A 13,208-nucleotide genomic window follows, 5' to 3' on the forward strand; every position below is an offset into this window, starting at 1 on the left:
ACCAGACCTTCCTGGGACGGAGCAGTTCATCGGGGTGCTTATATCACACCCCATCGATATCCTATTGGGCCAAACGAAATAGCATCTACTATGAGCATCAAGCTACGGACTACGGTCTCAGGTGTAGAACCGAGGCATAATGCCCTCCAGATCACCCGGCTGACAACTCCAAGCAATCGTGCACGCATGTGACCAGGGGCACGAAGCAACAATATGTATTGCAGCACTCCTTGGCTTGTTTAAGGTATATCCTACCCATCTCAAAGTCCCCGACCCAGAAGGGCATGATGATATTAAGTTCTCCCACGATCCTTGAGTTTCGTACAGTAGTGCACTTGCAGACTGGAGCCGCCTCGTTCGGGGAACCGTTGAGCAAAACGCCGACGAATCTCCGCCCACCTGAGCTGCTCCTCTTCCTTCAGTTGTATGAGGAAGTTATCTTCGTCGTCTAAATACTTTTCCCGTTTTGCTGGAGCTCGCTTGGTTGTTTTTTTTGTCGCGACCGAGCGAGTTGAATCGGGGATCACACTAGTGGCATGCGGATGATTTGTGCAAAGGGGCCACTCAAACTGGAATTGAAACGTAGTCTTGCCATTTTCGGTAATGCGTTTCATTGAAACATTCTCGAGCGGCCATTCCTGAAACCGAGCAAGAAACGCACTGGCCTTAGAGAGAACAGATGTTGCGTGCGATGGTGTTGGACTCAACCCGTCGAGTGCCGGCGTGTCACGCTCCCTCAATGAGTGTGCGACAGCTCTTGTGGATCGCCTCCTTCGGCGAGAAACCCGGGCACTGGTAGCCGCGTTGTGTGTCGAACAGGAAGGAGACTTAGAGACCTTGCGACGTTTGTGATCTTGATGTTCTTCATCGTCGACATCATCGTCTTCCGAGCCAGATCCTTGAACCTCTGGAGGCGAAGGACAATAGTCCTCGTCACGCGCATATTCTGGAACATCGGGGCCATCCTCACTGCCGGAGCTTTCAGTATCTGCGTCACTGTCCTCTTGCGCTGTTGTATGCGCATGTGGGGATCTGCGACGAGAACGGCGCGGGGACGGCAACTGGGGAGATAGCCGGGCCTTGTCCGGCGATCCGGGTCCACCATCCACGGCCTCGGACTCGGGATCGCTGGACCCGCAGCTTGCGTCGCCCAAGTCTTGCCCCCGATGCAGTTCAGGTGACATCCTTGCTGTCAGGGATGAATTGCGGGCTCCAGGGGTGGCATCGTCAGACGAATTACCGGCAGGTATTTCGCTTTCTCGGAGTGATACCTAGACCACCTCGACGGGGCTGGCAGTCCACGGAGAGTATATGCAAGTTAAGGGGGAATCCGGATGACCCTGGGCGCTATGACAAGCGTCATGGTCAAAGACAGCATCGACCATCATGTTGCTTTGTTGACTAGCTGGTACGGGTCGAAGCTGTTGCCCGCCTGCCGCAACTAGGTATGGCTGGCTTTCAGGGCTAGTAAGAGGCGTTGCAAAATTGACATCTTTACAAGCAGACGTATCTCCGGTGAGTATGTGATTCATCTCACAAGAAGATTACTGGCTCGGTTCGGCATCAGCGAGGTGAGACGCTTGTGTCTCATTCGGCCAAGCTGGGGTGGCTTCCGCTTAAGCTGGGGATACTATTAGCGCAGTGGCCACGCCAATGGCAGCTTCTGATTCAGTTGCGTCATATTTGATACCGGTGAAATCTAGACGTCCGTTATCAGAAACTTCCACCTAAACGGAGCATCACGGCGTCGAAGACCTACCCAGATAGTCCGGGGTGCTGGCACGTATTGCGCAAGATTGCAAGTTATTGAGTTCTCGACTCTCGTCATTTTCATCTTCAGTGTCAGACTCGACATCAGAGTGAATACAAATCGCTATGTCGCTGGATCTTCTAATAGCCGAGAGGGCCTTCTTCTACAAAGATACCGTGTCTGGCTGAGAGGCAGGAGGAGTAAGGCTTTGCCGCAGCTTCCGCTATTCAGAGTCAAAAGATACCAAGGCCATGCTTGCATTACAGAGTACGGAAAGGAAAAAAGATAAGGGGTTTGGTGTTCGCAGTACAGCCAGGTGAAGATAGGCGGGCATTATCCGGCTTATATGCTCGTTACTGAATCATGCGGCAATATGAGTCCTAACCGCTTGCGGGCGCCTAGTTTGATGTCTCCCTGCTGCCTCCTTATGTTCTCCAAGATAGTAATAGATCAGATGGAGGCAGACACGTAACTACTTCTCCTTCGTCCCAATCACTTCACTGCCGGGCCACACCGAGGCAGCTATGCTGAACACATGAAGCCCCCCTCGATTCAGCTTGCCGCACATCGTCAGGGATTCGCGCCACTCGTTGGCAAGGCAGAGTCCTCGGGGAGATACCAGATGAGGCAGGTCTTCATGCCTATTGGGCTGTTCACGCACGACACGTCATTTCCAGTCGGTCGCAGCATCGGGTAGAAAGATCCCGGCAGCACTAGCTCTTCCGTTGGACCGTGATGGAGCTCAACGCCGCGCCTGCGCATGGTCGCCCACAACCACGAACTTGTTGAGCTATTCAGAGGACGGGAGAGCACCAGATGCCGTCATAAATGCCCCATGAGCTCGCAGCAGTGAGACAAACGGGGCTGACATGCGTGCAACACCAACGACTCGCCGGAGTGCGCCCATCCCCGTCCCCTTCCTTGACACCCAATCACCCCTCTCAGTTCGCCGGCTTGCTCTCGATTTTGAAGCTGCTGAGCCATCGGGAGCGGCACCGGATCGGGTGAGGCTGTACCTGAGGGAGCGTTCCCCCAAGTGGCAGGAATTCTCGGCAACCCTTGAGCAGAGAAATGGTGACTCGGACCCGGCCAAGCGAGTTGTGACCTTACTCTCCGCCCGGATCAGGGGACCAATCGAGGAGCAAGGTCGTGTCGGAAGCCTCCGTAGCCACCTGTGCCAGTTTTAGGAGGCGGGCCCGAGATGGCGCTATTAACTATTATGCTTTCAGGGGCGGGGAGGGGATTGATGAGCCACTGCGGCATTTCTGTAATTGGCTGGGCGTTGTTGGAGGCCTCACGAAGATAAGTATCGCCGTGAGATGCTCTGCTGCCTGGAAAGCATTGAAGCGCTGTGAGGTAGTCCGGCGGGGGGAATACCTCTGGGCTGTAAGCGCTTGTTAGACTCCGTGAGAAGAGGGCGGAAAGGAAAGCCATATGAACCGCAGAGTAGGAAAAAGTGGCAGAGGATATGATGAAGATGAGTGGTAGTATTCTTCTCATGCCGTCTAAGACCTAGCTCTGGGGACGAGAGTAGGCGTCGCCTTGATCGATCGATTCCTATAGAGCTTTATCTTAATATAGGATGATGACGCGGCAGAAGGGGGAAGGGGGCTGGGGCTAAAGATAGCGATGGCCGCCGAAGAGTTGAAACGGTGGATATAAAGGGGCGGAGGATAGAAGGAAGCAGAAGTTAAAGATATATATTCATATAGCCAGAGGAGGTTACTATCTTATATATAGAGAGTCACGTGATATATGGTCGGGAGCGTGGGCGGCGAGAGTGCTTTGCCTAAATAGGCAGTGCCGCTAAACTAGAGGCAGTAGCAGCGAGTCTGCGATTACTTAATATAATTTATTAATATAATTAGCTATATATATTATATTATTAAAAAATTAAAAAATTATATTATTATATAATTTAAGTTAATTTTGTAAAAGTATTATATTACTTTTTTTATTAAATTATTATTAATAACTAATAAGCTCTACTTAGATTATAAAGCTTTTAAAGCTATACTTTAATAAGTATTTAAAATACTAAATAAGAAAAAATAAAATATAAAAAAAAATAAAATATTATAATAAATATAATTTATATTAGATTATAAAATAAAATATCTCTAATTTATTTTAAAACTTAACTAAGATTAATAGCTCTTAATATTATTTTTTTTAATAACTTAAAAAAAGAAATCTAAGTAAAGCTTTATAAAAAAGATTAATTTAATAATTTTATTAATTATATTAATATAATATATATAATAAGCAAGTATTATAGATAAGCAAGTATCATAAAAATCCTAACCCTCCTTAGGAATATTATAATAAAAACACTATAAATTATCTAATTAATTAAAACTACTTACTATACTCTTCCCTAGATATCTTAATTATTACCTAATAAGTCCTTATATTATACCTAGGCTTACTATAAACACCATAGCGCCAAACACCTAATCCGATTAACCTCCCTCGACCACCACTCCTCGACGATTCAGCCGCTACCTACGCATCTATATCCATTTAATTAATTACTTACCTTCCTTCCTCTACCATTATTACCCCTCTTTTCTATAGTCTAGTCCTTTTTACCCTCTAGCGCCGGCTTAGTATCTCATTTACCTATCGAAGGTCTTAGACCTCTGCCCTTATAAGAGCCATCTCATATATAACTACCTTTATTCCCTTTATAAGAGACTTTAATACTTTAAGAATTAACTCTAGAGAGCTATTTTAATACCTTCTAATCTATTTTTTAAGGTATTTAGACTAAGATTAGGCCTTAAGTATAGTCTTTAGGGTCTTTAAAGCCCAAGGGGTCAATAGTTTAGTTACCTCCTTAACTAGTATTAGTATCCATAGCTAAATATTAAGCTTTAAGACTATAATTTCTAGGTCAAGAGGAATAAAGCTAGCTCTTTTAAAAGCCTCCCTAATATTTCTTTCCGTTATAGTAGCCTCATATATAGTATAAAAGGCCAAAAAAAACTTAGTCTTTAAAACATAGGTTATAGAGTATCTAATTAATCGCTCTATTTCTTAACTATAAGCTCGCTTTAGCACGCTAAAGTATTTAATATTAAGGGGCTAAAGTAAATAAGATAAATAAGATAATATATAAAGCTAAATAATCTTTTTCTCCTTATAATATCTCTTAAATTTAATAAAATAGTAATTTTTATAGCTATTAAGGATTAAGAGATAATAAGAATTAATTAATTAATTAGCTATATACTAGTTAAAGTACTTAAGCCACTTAAGACTAGTCTTATTATTAGTCTAGCCATTTTGGATTATCGCAATAGCCTAATCGCCTAGGAGGTTACTTTCTTAATACTAATTAGTAAGGTAATATTAGCCTATATTAATAATAAATAGCTAGATTACTTAGCCTTCTATATTAATTACTTAAATAACCATAATCTATTCCTAGTTTCTAAGCTATATTAATTTTAGCTTTAAATACCTTTCTATACCTATAATAACTATTCCGCTCGTAATTATACCTATAAAAAAGCTAGTCTTATTAAAGTTATAGATATTATTTAATTAGATATTATACTTCGCGATTATATTCGCTATAAGCTAAAACCAATCGCGGATAATAGCTAAGTCTTTGCATTTAGCTCTCTAGTAATTATATTTATAAAAGAAATATGTCTTAAAGTCTAGGTGCCGCTTAATGAAGTTATAAGCCTAATGCGTATTAATTAGTAGCATATCGCGGTTAATAAGTAATTAATTAGCTATTTCTTTCATACTATATAGCTATAAGGGGAATCCTCATAAATCTAGGCTAAGAATAAAGTAAATAAGGATATCTTCTTCTAGATCAAATAGCTTATATAAATTAGGGATAATATCGCATTAAGACTAGATGCCTTACTACCGGCGATATAAGGTATAATAGTAAACTATATATATCATTGCGGCGCATCAGATACTTAGTTTTAGGTTATTTTGGAGGGTTTAAAGAGCTAGAAGGATTCTAGCCTTAGTATTAGGCCCTGACATACTTGGTGGTTAAGAATCAATTAATCAAATAAAGAAGATATAAGGTGAGGGATTTTTGTGATACTCGCTTATCTATGATACTCGCTTATTATATATATTAGTAATTTAAATTAATAGTTAATAATTCTTATAAAAGAAATTATAAAACCCTAAGTTTAGTATTAATATAAATAGTACTTTTTATTTTAATATTAATTAAGATAAAAAGTAATATAATAATATTTTATATAATATTAATTTAGGGCTAATAAAATTAAGTATTACTTAATAAAACTTATAAGATATTAAATATTTTTAGTATTATAAAAAGATATATAAAATAAATATATATAAGAAAAAATAATAAAATATTTAAAAAAAAAATAATATTATTATTTAACTTTATACTACCTAAAATAGGGATTAAAGTATTATAATTAATATCTTAGTAATTTTAATAATAAAGGCTCTAAAAAAATAATATAAGCCTTAAAAATAATTAATATTCCTTAAAAATAAGAAATATTTAAATATACTTAATTAAAAATTAATACTATTAAGTTAGAGGAAATAAATACTAAGTTATTTTAAGCTATTAGGTAATTTCTTATATATAAAAAAGGATTAAAAGCTATAGCCTCTAATTATTATTATTATTTTTATTAATTATATTAAGAAAAGAAAGCTTTAAGCTTTTATTTCTAATATAATTATTATTATTATTAATTAATTAATTACTTTTATTATTTTTTATATTATTAAAATTATAAAAAAATATATTAAAAGTTCTAGCTATATAATTAATATATTTTATTTCTTTTCTAAAATATAAATAAAAGCTATATTATTATCTTCTTCTAAAAGTAATAACTTATATTACCTTATATCTCTTTTTAGAAATTTAAGTAATAATTCTAAGATTTTATTTATTATTTATTTCTTAGAGTTATTTAAGTTATTAGAGATATATCTACTATATATAAATAATTAAAGTTAAGATATATTAAAATAATAATATAAAAGCCTCTATTAGCTAAACTTTTATAAATTAAACTTATAGATATTAATATATTATTTATCCTACTAATACCTACTTAGTGGAATACGCAGGAGGGCCCGCGGCAATGTCTTGATATATTAGCGGCACTTCGTTATCCCAGCTTATCCCGGACCCTGGATGCTCGGTCAGGGTGATATTTCGCCGCAATTTCAAAGAGCGAAAAGTGCCCGTTTGCTCCACCAGAAGTGGCTTGCCTACAGGTGCACTCTCTTTGTTGGCCACTACCTCTATTTCGAGCAAATGTCTTATCTCCGTTCCATCAGGCGTTCGAGTGTCGCATGCGTACTGGATTTCGTTGCCTTTCGTAACTGTATAGTCAAATTCAATGTCGGCCGCCCCTTTTATTCCATCATAGGTGCATCTCCAACCCCCATACACGTCCTTGCTGCCTAGAATGCGAACATCGGTGTAAGTTAACCCAAGCTGGCCCGTCTGGGTAACAGTTTCGGGACGATGTCTAGGACAAGCCGGTGAAGACGTCGTTGTGATTTCATGCAAGGCCCATGTAAGCCTCCTGGGGCGCCAGAATTTGATCGCTTGGGCTGCGTTATCACCATCTGCCAATCCATCCAACCTCAGCGTGACACGGTTGTGCTCGGCTGGATAGATCGTGGACCTGCAGTCAATGCTAGCCTTGATCATAGTGGGAGGGAATTCGATGACCGGGTGTACAGGAAAGGCCTCGGGGAGGGAACGTTTGATAACAAGGCTTTTCTTGAACTTTAAAGAAGACCACAATGCTGGCCCCGTCGTGCCTGTCTTTGCCACACGAACGGCGACCTTGAACTCGTAGTTCACGTTCAAGTTGGGAGAGTCCAGTGTTGTTGGCAGATTGCCGGGGATAAGGATAGAAAATGGAAACCAATGTCGCCCTCTCCGCAACATGACAGGGTGCGAGAGAAAGTTCCAGGCCCCGATCTCGAAGCACTGGTGTTGACAATCAAGACATGAGTGATGATACGGTCGCCTCTGAAACGAATGTCGGTTCAAGGTAGCGGCCAGTTTATTTGCTAGGATAACATCGTCCTCGACAATCAGAACCACTTGACCAGACACAAGGGCGCCGGTGCTTTCCTCTGCGTTGCCGTAGAAGACAGCGGGCGGGCTCTCGATGTCACAATCAATGGATGCACAGGGACGGGTAGAACCCTGTTCAAGGGAGAAGGGGAGATAACGCATCATGGCCGGCATGGGGCTACTCTGTGGCCTGGTACCTGTTTTATTCATGAGCTGCCGACAACAACTTTTTACACAAGCCACCTGCTGACTCTGGCTGTTGTGGGATGATCCAACGTACCTGTCCAGGTCTTGACTGGGTACGAAGCCACTGAGTTCTTCCGAAGGTCGGTAACTAGACTTCGTAGTGGAATCCAGGCGTAACTCTTTTCTCTTCTCGTTTTGATGATGGAAAATACTTTTTACCTCGAAGCGAGAGGGTATAAGGGATGAAGAATATTTCGTCTAACAGCCTTCTAGTCATTTAAATGGTGAGTGTTAGTGACAGCTGTATATCTGGAAGCTGTGGCCCAGCTAAATGATTCTATATCTCACCTAACAGCCACGCTTAGAGTAGGAAGAAAGGATTAGAGCATTCTGTCACTGGTCTTGTGAGTCAGAGTCGACGCTTCTGAACTGCATATGGAATGCTCAACTGATGGTACAGTTGCACTGCGTCCCCGAACCTCGCGGCGAGATACCCAAGTTGGCTTAAGGTAGCGAGTTCTCTGGTGGAACGACTGAGTGGAGTTCTGGAGACTGATCCAGGTAACTAGGCTGCTCGGAATCACCAACGGGGCAAATGGTCCCAATAACCGCCGTATCAATTCCCTCGCCACGATTATTCTAGTTCTAATGGAGGCCCAAGCTGTGGCTCTAGTATGGAGTTAGATGAAATGGGAGTGACACCTTCCCTGTGACTACACCTGCGGTGTTGACTCGGTACAAGTGGTGGAACGCTTCCAGACTCCTTATTTGTTGCTTGTTTCCAATCCCAAGTCGCTCGAGAATCTCAACGACAACAGCATAGAGAATTTCAACATCCCCATCTTCAACCTTGACAGCAATTCCAAGGCCTCCCTTGGCCCCAAGACTTCGAGTCTGCTCACATTCTCGGACAGCAACCCCGTAGCAACCATCTGCTCCTAGTTTCCCAACGACAGCACCCTTGTACTGCAGCATAAGTTCTGTGCAGAACCTTCCTTTACCCGCGACCATGTCGGGGAACTGCCACATGCAGCGGTAAATACGTGCCAGGTGCTGTTGTCGCACCGATGCTTGGTATTCGGGAACCTCAGACGCAACGTCCGCCGCACGTGCGAGGGCAGCATACGAATAACTCAGATCTCGCAGCGGAAGAGCAGGTGCAGGTAAGTTGCAGCCATCAATACCCCATTTGATCTCATCCGACCCCAGGCCAGTTACCTCCTCAAAGACAGATTTGACATGGAGCTGGATCGGATGGTCCTCTTTGTGGTAGTCTTTGGCAGTCTCCAGCTCAATTAACTTGGCACCAGCCAACATGGCGATGTGCTTGGCCGAGCAGTTGTTGCACAGCGCACCCGGAACAAAGGCTCTCTTGATCCAGTCGTTGTTCACCTCCTCCGATAAAGCTGGATGGCCTCCGCAGCGAAGATCCCCCTCGCGAGCGTTGACCTTGGTGAGCATTTCGGAGCCACGGGTGATGTGACTTTGCTCGCTGCTGTGGGAAGAGCACATCATGGCAACATCTGCATCGCTGAATCCAAACTCGCCAAAGCCTTTGGTTTCAAGCAGGGCCAGAATCTGCACCGGTTTTGCGGCCGACCGAGCAAGTGTCATGCGAGACGGGTTGCCTACTCCATACAGGAGTTTGCCGCTTGCATCCGTCACGGCAACATGGATTTGGTGAGTGTTCTCGACAATGCCTCCTCGATCTGAGACAGCGCAATGCTGGTACTGGGTGTTTTGGACCATGGTGGTGTTTGCAAGGAAGAATGAGATGAGTGTGGTGGTGGTGTGACAAGAAGAGGGCATTAAGTAAGCTGTCAGCGTGTTTGCAAAGACTGATTGGTCATTGTCGCTCCCAAATTGCCGACTTTGGGGAAAACAAGATGGTTATAATCCCACATCAGCGCCTTGGCCGAGCATTGAGTCGCAGAATGACCAGTCTCTCTAACTGAATGGGTCGACTGCTGGAGCAATAGAGAGACTTGTCAGAAAAGAAACACTTCCGGCGATAAAATAACGCAGGTGGAATCATTGAAACAGCCGAACGCTGCTTAGTACGGGACAAGGGTAGTCTCAAAGAGGCACGACATTCAGGAGAGACCGAGAGGCACTTGCGCTAGACCCAAGCTCACCGTCGCCTCGCTCGACATTACCCCATTTGGTACAATGTCAGCGAGCTGGCGACCAGCCTTAGTCCCCACTCTGTCCACAAACACAGCATGTCCCGCATGGCCATGACTCTCACGAAGCAAGAAGAAAAAGCCTCCCTACTTTTCTGTCATTCATCGGCCCATCTTATGAGAAACATCACCTCCAATGTGGTCCAACTGATTAACAAGCAGCTCCACTCACGACTCCGCGGAGACCTGTGTTCGAGTTAGAACACACCTCGAGAAGAGCAACCAGCTGCTCCTTGGTTGTGTTTAAATGGCCACTGTCAATCTCCTGACAAGCTCTGTAAAAATCATCATTATCTGCCATCCCTCCACAGCGTAATCATGATTATTCCTTCGGTTCACGCAGAAACTCGCATCCCCGTCCTTCGACAACTCATTCGGGACAACGCACTCGGCGTCCTTACCACGGCAATCCCCTCAGGAAAATATCCCCAGATCCAATCAAGCCACATTCCGTTCATCCTTGATGTCCAAGATGAAGAGAGTGAGACCGAGCTGGGGGTTCTGAGGGGCCATATGGCCAGGCAAAACCCTCAGGCCAAAGCCATGATCGAAGCCTTGGCTGAGTCGCCAACCAACGTTCTAAGCCAGGAAGTGCTCGTCTTGTTCACCCCGGCACCCCATCACTACGTCACACCGAGCTTCTACACCGAGACGAAACCTACAACCGCCAAGGTGGTACCCACGTGGAACTACGCTGCCATCCAAGCCTACGGACAGATCACGGTCTATCATGATAGCAAGTGTGAGATCGCCTCAGGGTTTCTGTCCAAGCAAATTGACGATCTTTCCCAGCACACTGAGAAATCGATCATGGGCTACACTGGAGAAGGAGATCGACCAGAGCCATGGAAGGTGTCGGATGCACCCGGCCGGTACATTGATTTGATGAAGAAGAATATCATTGGCATTGAGATTCGTCTTGACAGGCTCGAGGGGAAATTCAAGATGAGCCAGGAAATGCGCAAGGGTGACCGAGAAGGTGTTGTCGCTGGTTTCCAAAGCATGGGCTCGGATGTTGGCCGATGCTTGGCGGGTATGGTTCAAGAGCGTAGTGAATTAAAGGAGGCGAAGGACAGCTGAGTGAAAGTGTCTGGTCAATAATACATAGAGAAAACAGTTTTTAAGGACCTTTTCTTTTGCGAACTTGATCAAGTTTCCCAAGCCATCAGCCACGATAAAAAAGAATGCAGTTATGGACACATTAAAGAAGGAGATGCTGTCAAGATTTTCATTACGGTATTAGACATTTACGAAGCCCGGTAGGTAGGCGTGCATCTATGTGAGGCTACCACCAGGGGATTTACGGCAGAACAGCAGGGGCAGCAAATGGAGGCAGGCCACAGAGTGATGGCTGACTCCTATGCAGCCGATCAAGTTTTTATCAATTTTGGGAGATGGACTAAAAACAAATAATCTGTTCATCTGTCCAACCGCCAGCTTGCAGCACATGCTTGATCGCCGTTTCCATCGCTGGGGGGCCGCACAGAAGGACCAGGTCCGCGAGGCCTGGCTCGGGTTGCTCAACCTCTGCTTCCAACAACTCCTGACTAATCCGGCCCCTTTGACCAGACCACGAGGCACTGGGACTGCTCAGTGTGTGGGTGACGCGGATCCTTCGGCCATCCAATGCACCCATAGACTCGAGCTCATCTCTGTATAAAATGTCGTCTTCGCGGCGGTTACCGTACAGCAGGAGACACTCGGTAGAGTCTTTGGCGTCCTTTGCTACAGCTCTAAGCACTTGTAGCATCGGAGTCAAGCCAGATCCAGCCGAGACCAAGATAAACCGGTTGACCTGCCGCGTCTTGCCAGAAACACGGCATTTCCCCTGCCCCATGTATTCAAAATTGCCAACGGGGCCTTTGAGCTCCAGTGTAGCTCCAATAGACATACTGTCAAGTGTCGTTGTCATTTTGCCGCCGAGTCTAGTGTCCGTCTTTGGGTAGATTTTGATCAGCAGGTCAACCTCACCGACACCATCCCTCGCTGCGATTGGTGTATAGGCTCGAACGATGCTGTTCATAGAGACTGGATCTCTCGCCCGCAAAAGAACATGTTTTCCAGTAGGGAGGCCGAATTCTTCGTAATGATCCCATTTTAGAGTAAGGAGAATGGTCTCTTTTGAAAGTTGACGCTTCTCGAGGACCATAACGGGCCGCCAGACGTCGAGCTGAAGGAACGAACCGCGGTGCCTTTGGCCAGTGACCAAGTCTTTTCCCAATCTCGGAGCCAGGCCCAGCGATCCAACGTGGTAGGCAGGAAGCAATCCTTGAGCTTCATGGCTATCTAGATCTTACTGTTAGCTGAGCTAGTGTTAATCAAGGGGGCCAGCTATACGTAGGTCGAAAAAGTCTTCTGTGACATCAGTCCCCGCCGCCTCAAGCAGAATATCTTCACCACCAGGATGCTCGCTTATAAATGTTGAGATGTCGTAAACTTGCCCGGAAATGGCGACCCAAACACCCGACTCGAGAGAGTTGTGAAGTGCTAGTTCATCTAGCGTAACAATTTTTCTAGCATCTCGTGCCTTGCCAGCTTGATCAGCCTCTTCCATAGTTGGACGATGGAAAATTGTTTGTATCTCAATAGAGACTGGATGATATCTGTGACAGAAATCAATGAAGTGGCCACAAACAATGAGTGCAAGGTAAACTAAAGTACAGTGAAGAGGGCAGTAAATGATGGTTAGGTAGCCAACGTCAGCCTGTCAAGGGAGTCTGGCTCGAAATTAAAGCGTTCCTCATGATACATTGTACAAGTCCCAAGAATCACGCGCGATGCCATGACTCAAAGCAGAATCCATAATTGCGTGGTTGGCACACTTGGTCACTTTTCATGCTACAGTAAAACCTGAGCCACAGCGCGGAACCAATTCACGAGTCTCGGAACCGCTCCCCATTATCACCTACCGGGTCAAGATTCAATAATTGGGTCAGGGGCTAAGTGGGGATGGGCCACTTTGGCATATGCAGGGCCTGTTTGCGCCCCAGCCGACAGGGTCTAGCTTTGACGCCTGATT

The 13,208-nt window shown here is 44.6% G+C and overlaps 3 protein-coding genes across 3 annotated transcripts; 1 reads left to right on the top strand and 2 right to left on the bottom strand.

Moving 5' to 3' along the window:
• Positions 1-8,675: 8,675 nt before the first annotated feature.
• NCS57_00670900 (uncharacterized protein) lies at positions 8,676-9,755 on the bottom strand (the record flags this gene model as incomplete). The annotated part of the gene is made up of 1 exon (XM_053056588.1): positions 8,676-9,755. The coding sequence occupies one exon, from the start codon at positions 9,753-9,755 to the stop codon at positions 8,676-8,678; it is 1,080 nt and encodes a 359-aa protein (XP_052912783.1).
• A 752-nt stretch (positions 9,756-10,507) lies between these two features.
• NCS57_00671000 (uncharacterized protein) lies at positions 10,508-11,269 on the top strand (the record flags this gene model as incomplete). The annotated part of the gene is made up of 1 exon (XM_053056589.1): positions 10,508-11,269. The coding sequence occupies one exon, from the start codon at positions 10,508-10,510 to the stop codon at positions 11,267-11,269; it is 762 nt and encodes a 253-aa protein (XP_052912784.1).
• Positions 11,270-11,588: 319 nt separating this feature from the next.
• On the bottom strand, positions 11,589-12,743 carry NCS57_00671100 (uncharacterized protein; the record flags this gene model as incomplete). Its single annotated transcript, XM_053056590.1, has 2 exons — positions 11,589-12,475; positions 12,527-12,743. 2 exons carry the CDS (start codon positions 12,741-12,743, stop codon positions 11,589-11,591), a joined length of 1,104 nt encoding a protein of 367 aa, XP_052912785.1.
• Between the last annotated feature and the right edge of the window lie 465 nt (positions 12,744-13,208).

Source organism: Fusarium keratoplasticum, chromosome 5 (genome assembly GCF_025433545.1).
Source record: "Fusarium keratoplasticum isolate Fu6.1 chromosome 5, whole genome shotgun sequence".
Classification (NCBI taxonomy): domain Eukaryota; kingdom Fungi; phylum Ascomycota; class Sordariomycetes; order Hypocreales; family Nectriaceae; genus Fusarium; species Fusarium keratoplasticum.